General features: G+C 35.7%; 2 protein-coding genes across 2 annotated transcripts; both read right to left on the bottom strand.

Annotated features, from left to right (window-relative positions):
* Nucleotides 1–467: 467 nt before the first annotated feature.
* LOC114414255 (serine/threonine-protein phosphatase 7 long form homolog) lies at nt 468–1180 on the bottom strand. The gene is made up of 3 exons (XM_028378554.1): nt 1140–1180; nt 651–1055; nt 468–569 (listed from the first exon to the last, which is right to left on the bottom strand). Exons 1-3 carry the CDS (start codon nt 1152–1154, stop codon nt 468–470), a joined length of 522 nt encoding a protein of 173 aa, XP_028234355.1. The 5' UTR covers nt 1155–1180.
* Nucleotides 1181–6713: 5533 nt separating this feature from the next.
* LOC114415210 (E3 ubiquitin-protein ligase WAV3-like) lies at nt 6714–10112 on the bottom strand. The gene is made up of 2 exons (XM_028379802.1): nt 9342–10112; nt 6714–9251 (listed from the first exon to the last, which is right to left on the bottom strand). Exons 1-2 carry the CDS (start codon nt 9684–9686, stop codon nt 7329–7331), a joined length of 2268 nt encoding a protein of 755 aa, XP_028235603.1. The 5' UTR covers nt 9687–10112; the 3' UTR covers nt 6714–7328.
* Nucleotides 10113–11321: the final 1209 nt, after the last annotated feature.

Genomic DNA, 11321 nt, shown 5'->3' on the forward strand with positions numbered 1-11321 from the left:
GAAGTAATTTTTTTATTTCTTAGTTTGCAGTAAAATAATTTATAACATAATTTTCTTGTAATAATTTATAATTAAAACTAGATTTAAGGTTTAAGAAAATTTTTTTAACTAATTTTTTTTATTTCTTAGTTTCCAGTAAAATAATTTGTATTTGTATTATAATTTTTTTAAAGTAATTTTTAATTAAAACTAGATTTTAGCTTTCAAGTTATTTTTTGTAAGTAATTTTTTTTTCTTAGTTTCCAGTAAAATGAATTATATAATAAATTTTTAAAGTAATTTTTAATTAAAAGTGAATTTCAGCTTTGAAGTAATTTTTTATATTTGTTAGTTTGCAGTAAAATAATTTGTATTATAAATTTTTTAAGTAATTTTTAATTAAAACTACATTTCAACTTTCAAGTAATTTTTTTAAGTAATTTTTTTTATTTCTTAGTTTGCAGTAATTTTTTTTTATTTCTTAGTTTTCAAATCGCTAACTTTTCCACATATGGCACGAGATCATCAACTGTCCATGTGTTTCGCCCTTGGGGTGACACCATATACTGCAATGTCTCGGTAACTTCACCCTGCAATTATTAGGGTAAGGAAATTAATGTCGATGCTTTAAAAAGTAAATTGAAGTTAAATAATTAAAAAGAAATAAATACCAATGTAGCCGTGTTTGCATTGTTTGGGTCGATAAACATTTTTGTTTTGCGCCTATACCACACCATGTAATCCGAGTTAAAACTCAATAGGCCCTCTTGTCGAGCATAAACGTCGACCCTAAACTCAGCTCGATTATTCCACTGACTGATAAATGGGGCCAACAGCTGGAACCAATTTTCATCCATTTTGCCTTTCAGTGTTAGCCCGTGGACATTCCATGGTTGCGAAGGAGACTCCGGAATAGGTTGTTGCATTCCAAATTGTCGCAACACTCTATCCGGTTGGTGCCACTCTACAACATGGAAACAAATGAGTGGCACCACTGCGCACCACGACATACTGCCAACCAAACAAATGGGAGGCAACATCGACATAACAGTTGCTGTGTAAGGCTCCCACAGAAACTGCATACAATAACACAATTGTTAATTTATCTTAAACCATGACATTTTATTTATTATTTAACGAATATATGATGATCTTGTTACCTCATGTCGTTTCATGATATCCAATTTGCGACGGAAAACTATTAGATCATCATTGCCAATATGTTGGTTTCCACGTCGCAGCCACCTACAAAAAAAATATGAAATAATTAGTGCGGACGCGTTACATTATTGATTATTTTCAAATGATTTTTTTTTCAAAGCAACTAACCTGTGTCCGAGTGGTTTGTTTTCTATTATAGAAGGAGTTCTCTTTGGAGCCAAAGTCGTGCAGCGTTCCCATGCCCACAATTGGATTAAGATGCACATACCTCCGATTGATTTTATTTTGTAATCGGTGGCGCTGCACATCTCTCTGTATAAATAAGCAAGCACGGCAGGTCCCCATGCATACGCGCTGCACTGTTCAAAGTCCCGTAAAAATTGGAGGTACCTTAGGGAAACTTTACTGCTGCTTTTGTCAACAAATAGAACTCCTCCTATAAATCTGAGGATCCATGCACGGGTAAACCTTTGTAATTGTTCTACGTTACCATCATGGATATTTATTTCTGAAAAATGGTGAGCCAGCCAACTTAATTTGACCACACTACCTTGAAGTTCACCTTCCTGTGGTCTGACTCCCAATAATTCTTCACACAATTCAGCCCAATCAAGATTAGTCTGACCAATTAATGGTGCCCCCTCAGTATGAAGACCTAACAACACTGACACATCTTGAAGAGTAATCGTAGCCTCTCCGCATCTCAAGTGAAACGTGTGTGTCTCGGGCCTCCATCTTTCAATAAAGGCTGTAATTAATGAAGAATTAATTTTCAGGTACCCCATTTTCATTATCCAATAGAATCCTGATTGGCGAAGCAGAGGAATAATTTCCTCTGGTATTTCTTCTTGTCCTTGATACATGGGTACGGCTCGTCTGATATGTAGTTTTCTATCTGCTTCTCCATTCCAAACATGTTCGGAAACATGTTTAGGTTGCAGCCATAAGACGTCTCCTTCTATTGGACCAGACTTAATGTGTATACTAGATGAAGATGATGATGAAGATGCCATTGATGCTGTAAAGTTAAATATAATACAAAAAATTGACAACAAAAATTTTACATTAAAAAAATTAACAAATTTAATAGCTACACAAATTTAAATAAATGTTCTAAAATAATCTACATATAACAAAATTACAAATTTAATAGCTACACAAATTAAAATAAATGACCAAATTAAAATACATAGATTTGGAACACGTACAAAAATTTAACACAAAAAAACATAAAATACTACCTAAAATAGTCTACAAATACAAAAATTAAAAATTACATACCTACACAAATTTAAATAAATTACCAAATTCAAATACATAACAAAATTAAAAATTTAAACACGTACATAAATTGTACACAAATAAACTTAAAATACTACCTAAAATAGTCTACAAATAACAAAATTAAAAATTAAATAGCTACAAAAATTTAAATAAATGACCAAATTAAAATACATAATAAAATTAAAAATTGTTACACGTACATAAATTTTACACAAAAAAACTTAATTTACTAAGTAAAATACTCTATACATAACAAAATTAAATATTAAAATACGTACATAAATTTAATTAAATGACCATATTTTTTTTCTAATTATTAAAATTTAAATTAAATCAAAAATATTATACACAAAAAAATGGTATTAAATCAAAAAAATTTCATGGAATAAATAATTTAAAGAACGTGTATATATATATATACATATATATATATATATATGTATATATATATAATTAATAAAATGTATATATATATATATATATATATATATATATATATAATTAATAAAATATCATATATTTCAATAAAAACTATAAGTAAGTCAATTAAATAATATTCACATTCTAACTAAACCTAAAAATATCATATATAAAATACAAATAATATCATACAAACCTAATAAATCTAAACCAAATAATAATAACATAATAACTAAAATTAACCTAAAAATCATTTTATCACAAATAATAACATACAAATTTTAAAAATGTTAACAAAATCATATTAATAAATCCAATACAACTAACCTACAAATCATAATATACCAACTCAAATTTGTAACATAATTAACCTAACATATATCTATATATATAACGTGCAAATCATAAGAACCTAACTTAAATCATAATATACCACTATAATTAAAGAAAATAATATATATCAATTTAACTATAACTAAACTAACATATATCTAAATATATATAACATAACTAATAATATATTATTTTTAAAACCTAACTTAAATAATATTGACATTTACCTATCAACTAAAGTTATAAACTTAAGAATCACTTACCAAAATAACAAAAACGCACTGAGAAAGCAATGGAAGCAAAGCAATGGAAGGATCAATGGAAGCAAAGGCACGAAGGAAGCGTAGCTGGTGCACTCTCGGACTGAGCTTTTATAATGGAAGAAGCATACTTAGGAGCAACCCGCCAGCCATGTTGGCGATTCATGGCCAAGGCAAATCGCCATTACCATTGGCGATTTGGCCTTGACTGACTGACGCGACGCGCTCTGCCGTTCACTGCCATGGCAGGCTACCCTCAGCTGTTGGAACTCGCCAGTTTGACTGGCGGTTCCCAATGGCTTCTGCAAATCGCCATTACAGCTAGCGAATTAGGTTCATATCGCCATTGCATCTGGCGGGTTGCTCACTGACACCGGTTTGGGTCTTCCATGCACGTAAAAAACTGCCCCATGCTGCAATTATTTTAGAAACGACCCCATCTGGGGAAATAGTTTCTAAAACTACCCCAGATGGGGAAATTTGCCTTCAAAGATCTTTGAGTCCAAACAGAACAATACAACTGTACTTAATCTTATGATTGATTGATTACAAGGCACTACTTGCTCAAAAGTACTAAAATTACAGAGCTTTTACACGCCTTATGCAGAAACCATGACTTGTCACTGCCACTTTGCCGGAGAACGTCCTTTGAAAAACCCCACACCATTTCAGAGCCAACCATCTTACGTTCTCGTGACTCACTGCTACTGCTACTTCAAAGGAGTGTTGTCTTGGATTCATCATTGAACCGCAATGACACAAGGCCACACCTTTAACCTTGAGACCACATATGTAACATTTTTGAAGATGAGAAAATTTGGAACCATGGTATCCTAACTAAATTAAATGTGAAGTGACTAGTACTCTCACAATTTGTAATGCTTATTTACACGGATTAAGATAAAAAGTGAAGTTAAAATAATAAATTAGTGTAGTATAATGCTTTTATCCTAAAATTTATTTAAAAATATTATGCTATTTAAACAAATTATTTATGTGACTTGATTATTGTAATATATAATTAAACTTAATATATTGTTTTATGACCGTCTTATGCTTTTATTATGTAAAGATTTAAAATTATTAAAAGATTATCATATATATATATATATATATATATATATATATATGTTGCCTAACTTTATCCAATTTATGTTTTGTGATTAAATAGTATTTCACCTGTCCTCTTGTTCTCATTTTGGGTCTATAGGTGAAGAAATAAACCGTTTGAATTGTGGAACGTGGGCTTAAAACTGCCCACAAAAAGAAATAAAAAACAATGCCATGTTGCCATCCAAAATTGCAAATGCAATCTCCATCGAGTCCTGCAGCACATAGAGAACAATGGTCCCCCCTTACAATACCACGTGACTTGAGCCACCAAATACACCTATTTGTTTGATCTTTATATAGCTGCATTTCACCACTTCTTTTTATGCTACACAAAATTGTTACTACTTTTTCATTTTAGTTTGTCTTTCAATTAAAATAAAATATAGGTAAAATTGTATTTTTGGTTCCCTAATTATTTTCAATTTCGATTTTAGTCTCTCTTTAAATTTATTTACCAATTTAATTCTCCAATTATGTCTAATCCAGTAAATATGATCCCAAGCCCAACTTTAAACGTTAATGGTTACAAAGAAACATTGATTGTCATGTCATGTTCTGATTGAATGATGAAAATGTATTGTTGTTGTCAACGTCCAATCAAAACGTGACACGTGATAGTTAACGTTAATTTGTATTAAATATGAACTTAAGGATCATATCTACAAAATTAGACATAACCGAAGGACTAAATTGGTGAATAAATTTAAAGGAAGATTAAAATTAAAATTAGAGACAACTAAAAGGATCAAAAATATAATTTTGCCTAAAATATAATAATAATATACCCTCAATTTAAAGAGAAAGAATAATAAAATGATTGAATAAATAATTAATTTGCTCTCTAAGTTAATAATTTAATGAGTTTAATGTCTATATCCTGATTTTATATTGTAATTTAGTAATAAATTATCATTTAAATTAATTTAAAATAATTATTTTAAAAATGAACAAATTTATCATATAATTTTTTGTCTTAGCCGGACTCTTTTACTCAATTATCATTGTTAAATGACAAATTTAAAAGGTTTTTCAAATTTTGAGAGATTCCTTCGCATATAATAGTTACCAATTATCATACATAATTTGATTGTCGAAAATTGTTGATATGTAATTTTGTTTTTTAACTGCTTTAAATAGTATAATTATTTTACAGTTGTTGATAAGAATAGGAGCAAATAAAGTCTTGGCCCCTAGGGTGTAGCCCATGGCTTGTTTATAGCGCAACACAAACTGACATAATAAGCATCCCCCATGCTGAGGCCTGGACCAGACCAAAGCGTAAGCGTTGTTGTTTTTGTGGCAGCTAGCTGAGTGAGGCTCCTAGTAACACTAACAGCACCGGGCCAAGAACAAGAACAAGAGGGTCAGATAGTGATGGATTGGACAACTGAGACACTTGTTTAGGCTCCATACCTGACATCTCTGTTCAAGATCCTCCCCCCATTTATCATCCAACCCTAGCTATCTCCTAGCCCACGAAGAAGCTGGAAATTTGTTTTCATACGGACCAAGCTAACCTCGCTGACAGAGACCATTCCAGGACGACTTTTTGAATGTTACAAGCAATTCAGCATCGTATTTATCAACACAAACAGCCTATGGCCTCGACTTAACATAGCTCTATTATTCACACGAAAGAAGAGCTTGTAAATTTGGACTTCAATTCTCAGCTATCACTCTACATGTTAAATCATTTTACAAGTTTCATGTTACGAACATATATATCATAAAATTTCTTGATCTATAAATATACTCTACTACGCTACTACCAATTCGGGCATGTGCAACGGTGCTTTTCAATTCCTTTTTTTTTTTTTTTCACATTCCATATATAACCGCAAGAGATACGTACCCAAAGCAAATATAATTCAACGTCCCACGCGGATTAGGTTTACCTCTTTGTAGCTAGGATACCATAGTGTGTGCTTGGAAAATCTCATTTCCCACGAACAAGGACCTATTTTACCCCTCCTTTTACCACCTTGAAAGACACAGTATTTCTATTCATTCCCTCCGTTTTTTTATTTTATTTTTGCCACGAAGCACAGTTTTTTCCTTATGATTGCATTTAACTTTGGGCCCCTTGAAATTTCAATTCTGAATTGCCAAGGTACTAAGGTGCTCGGATAAAAGATGAAAAAAAAAACTGAAAAAGCATCATGATGCCATGGAATGTAATCATTTGTTCATCATTAAGTTCTGTCTTCTGCCATGTTTTTCATACAAAAGATATCATTTCATCCCCGTTCCTAGTCCGCTACTTAATTATTAGCGGCACAAACTAACCCACTACATTAAAACGACATCCAAAACCTTAAACACGACAATATCCATTTCCGAAAAGCCAAGCATATTGAAAATAGAGAAAGAGCGAGAAGAGAGACTTTATAGACTACTCCACTAGAATGGCATTTACAACTTTTTTTTTTTTTTTTTTTTTCTTTTCTTCTAGTTTCTACCCTTGATAGTTATGATAAACTAGCGATCCCAACATGGGAGCATTGACTGGAGCAGTTTCTGGCTGTGATCTTGAAAAGCAAATGATTAAAAATGGAAAAGAAGGGTGTACATAAAAGGCACAATGCAAGACAAAAAGACATGATCGAGGAACCAAGCAATGAATCTCTCCCATTTTAGAGTGGGGCATACCCTTTCTTCCAATGCAGAAGGGGCCGCGCCGTCTGCTACCAGCTTGTCCCCATTCCCTTAGACTATCATGCCCCATCCTCTTTTGTTCTCTTCTCTCTAAATATGCCTCTACATTTATTAATAATAAAATTAAAACCTAGCGTTTTCGAAGCCGTGCAAGTCGCTGACTCTATTCAAAGACTTCTTCATCATTGCCATCTTAGCCAGCTTCTCCGCGGCTCTCCAAGCCGAAGTCGGCGTAAGCGGCTCGCCGTTCTCGTCCAGCAGCGCCATGACCTCTCTCTCGGCCCCTCTTCTCCGCTGCTGTACCTGGACCTGCATCTGCTCATGCTGTCTCCTCCAGTGAAGCTCTGCCAGCTCAGCCTCCAAGCCGCGAACATACTCCTGAGCCGAAGCCGAATTAGACTGCATGAGAAGTACACGCGCCGAGGCAAGCAAATGATGAGCACTGGTGAAGTCAGGGCTATGCTCAAGGAGCCTCCTCGACTCTGCAATGGCTCGGGCGGTTATGAAGAGATTCCTTAGCCTCTCAATCCTTGTACCGGAACTCTGGGGCGGCGGCACCAGAAGACCCTGCTCCCTACCGTATACGATCTCCTGCGTGGCAGGGTCTTTATACAAACACCGTACCGTCATCACGTGGTTGTGGGCCCCAGTTCCTGACGATGCTGGAACTCTCAACTCAACCAATAGCTCCCTCTCTTCCTCGGCGTACAAATCCCCCATCCTCACCGCCCCTGAGCTCATCAGTGTTGGCCTTCCACTGCACGAGTAAATCGCACTTATCTCAACCGACTCAGATTCAAACCCTACTTGAATCCTCAAATCCTGAACCACCACGCTCAAAAGCCCACCCACGCACTTCGCAAACGCGTCCTCCCCCGGTTCCTGACTGTAACCGCTCTTCGCCCCGAACCCAAACGCGTGAATCGGAATCTCGATATGCGCGAACCGCGTCGACGAAACGTGGCTCGATGACTTCCTCTGATTATTATTACCTCTCTGATTTTGAACCTTTTCTTCTTGACCGTCTGATAAGAGCATGACGCTGGCCACCGGGTTTCTTTCTCTGCGATCTTCCAACACTCTGGTGGCTTTCCTCAACGCATCCCCTACGCTGGAGCCTTGACCTATCACTAGCCGGTCAACGATTCGACGAGCCACGCGCTGACCTTGGCTTGTCATTCTTCGCAAAGGTAAGAGCCGTTTGGAGGTGGCTGAGAAAGCCACGATGGAGAGCCTGTCAGCGGTGCCAAGCGATGAGATAACCAAACGCATCGCGCGCTTCAGCATGTGAAGCTTCCCGCCGGTCATGTTTCCACCTACGTCCAGCACGGTCACCAGATCTATTGGCGCGCGCTGCGACGGCGCCGCGCTGCTCCGCGAAGGAGGTGGTGGCGGCGGTGGAGCCTTCACTTTTAAGACCAAAGCGTAGGTCTCGTGTGCTCGTGAAACTGAGATGACAGCGCACTCCGGCATCAGTTTCACCTGAACTGTTCTGGAATCTCCGTCGCTGGTTTGCAACGAATCGGAGTAGGATTTGGAAGAGGATGAGTTCTTTGGATTGACGAAAAAGCCCTGGAACTCGCCGGGGTCTTCATCCTCGTCCTCGTCGGCTTCGGGAATGGGAATAATCCGGCCGTCGGAGGTGGGAGAGAGGAGTGGTTCATCGTCGTCGTAGGACCTGCTTGGATCGGAATGCTTTGCCGGTGGCTCCACGTGGTTGTTGTTGTTGTAGGCTTTGAAAACGGGGGAGGCATTATTATTCTCTGTTGGCTTTTTGTCGCTGGCAGCATTGGTGTAAGGACTTTCTGCGACCCTCTGGACGACGACGACGTTGTTTTGCGTGGCGGATTCTGGAGCGAGGTTCTTGTGCGCCGCAAGTAGAGGCACGTCTTTCCACGTGGCGTTGCATACGGGGCACACCAGGCTTCCATGCTTGCGTACATGCGCTGCGATGCACGGGAAATGAAACGCGTGACCACATTCCGCTGTGTAAATCGCCGTACCCTGTCCCGTCTTCACGCTGTTCAAGCAAATTCCGCAGCTACTCTGCTCAACCACAACAAACTTAACTAATTAATTATTACTCCATGCATCAGAATTTTATTTTATTTTAATTAAGAAAGAAACATAGCATACCCTGAATTTGAAGCTGTTCCTGAAGAGGGAGAGCTTGAGAGGGGAGCGAGGAGAAGTTGGATTTGAGACCGATAGCGTTTTTGGTGATTTCGCTGCTCTGGGGGTGGTATTCTTGCTATGAACTCTGGGACTCTCACTTACTGTAACTGTTTGAGAAACAGTTTCCGCTGTTGTTGTACAACGCAAGCGTGGGGTGGAAGGGTTGCTACCTCCGGAGAGAAAACCCAATCTGGCGCAGCTTCTTGGGCTCGGGCTCGGGCTTTGGCTCGGGCTTCTGGGCTGTTTATCCGATATGGTAGAAGCAGGGTCGCGGGTGCAGAAGGCTCTTCTCCAACCAGTACCCATCTTTACACTGAGAGCTACTCCACAAGTCTCTTTTTCTATCGATCACTTTCTGTCGCTTTTTTTTATTTTATTTATTTATGCTGTTTACCTCAAAGGGAGAAGAAGATAGCGAAAAAACAAGTTTTGTTTTGTTTTGTTTTGATCAGCCTGAAGGTGGCATAGAAGACAAACGAGTTTAGCTAGAGGGGGATGGGATCAAACGAAAACAAAGCTAAGAGACAAAGGAAAGCGTGATTCAGATTAAAAAGAGAAGATATTCAGGGAGCCAGGGTTAGCTCTTTGGATCTTCTCTTTCTCTCTCTACTACTCTTTCACTTATATTGAGAAACGCAAAAGATCTCTGCCTTGAGAGAGATCTGTCTCTCTTTCTCTACCTGGCCGTGTCTGTATATGTGTAATTTGTACAAAAAGGGAAGCCTCTCTTCGTCTGCATATTTATATACCATATGGTCGTGCTTTTAGAAAGAGAATCGTTATGACAATTACCATCTACCAGTAATAATTAAACTAATGCAGGCTAAATTCATGATTTACATAGCTAAAACTATACACTTTTTTACCAAGATAACTGCCACATGTTACTTGTCGCTTTTTCTAACAATCTAACTAATCATTAATCATCAGCGTCATTGATTAAGAAGCATTTAATATATTTAAAAATTATTAAATAATTTCTATACTTTTAAGATATTAGTAGTACTGTGTTACTTTAAGATTTTTTGGTATAATATGAATGTAAGGATCAAGGACTAAGAAAGAAACAAGATTGCTGCATAAAGGAATTAAAAATTAATGTATTTAATAAAAAAAGTTATTAAATTTTAAAGATAAAAATTGTCTAATACCTACCTTTTAAGTAACTCAAATAACAAATATATATGTCTTGTATGCACTTTTGATTACCTTAATGTGAATTATGTAAAATTTCGCTCTCTTAATTTTTTTAAAAATGATTAGGTCTTTATTATTTTAAAATAATAAAAGAAAGAAATATCAAAGTATTATTGTTTGAGTGTAATTGAATTTAATTTCTTTAAGTAGATAAAAAAATATGATATAAAGAATAAATAATTACAAGTGATAATTTATAATCAATAAAGTTGATAAATATTTCTCATCATTTTGTTTTTACAACAAATAAAAAATATTCTTACATTTTCTTTCTTTAATCTCTAACCTTGTTTTACTTTTTTCCTTGAAAAAAATTTCTTTATTAACTTCCTCACTCAACATTTATCGCATTTTTTTCACTCATTTTCCAATGAGTATATATTTTAATGAGTTAAAAATAGTACAATAATTTATAGCATAAAAAATAATTTTTTTTTTATACAAACAAGAAAAATAAGAGAGAAATTAAGGTGTAATAAAATGAATAATATGATAGAAAAAAGAAAAAAGAAAAAAGAAAAAAAAAATATATATATATATATATATATAGCTGCATTGTGTTACTCTTCTAAAATACTAAGCAGTCAACGCCCAGTAGCTATTCTAATTAATAATTTATCTTGTAAATATTTTATTCTGGCACTAAAGCTCGATCGATCATTAGCAGTATGATTCATCATCACCGATCTGTGAGGGGCGCAAGTTGATAACCGAAGAGATATTATAACGCCTGCTCTACGCTGC

The sequence above is a fragment of the Glycine soja genome, chromosome 6 (assembly GCF_004193775.1).
Source record: "Glycine soja cultivar W05 chromosome 6, ASM419377v2, whole genome shotgun sequence".
NCBI lineage: Eukaryota > Viridiplantae > Streptophyta > Magnoliopsida > Fabales > Fabaceae > Glycine > Glycine soja.

Excerpts from the sequence above, each read along its gene's own strand:
- LOC114414255 (XM_028378554.1), bottom strand. Across the intron at positions 570-650 it reads ATGCAAACACGGCTACATTG|GGTGAAGTTACCGAGACATT; the intron begins GTATTTATTTCT and ends TAATAATTGCAG.
- LOC114415210 (XM_028379802.1), bottom strand. The coding sequence starts at position 9,686 with ATGGGTACTGGTTGGAGAAGAGCCTTCTGCACCCGCGACCCTGCTTCT. Across the intron at positions 9,252-9,341 it reads GGAACAGCTTCAAATTCAGG|AGTAGCTGCGGAATTTGCTT; the intron begins GTATGCTATGTT and ends GTGGTTGAGCAG.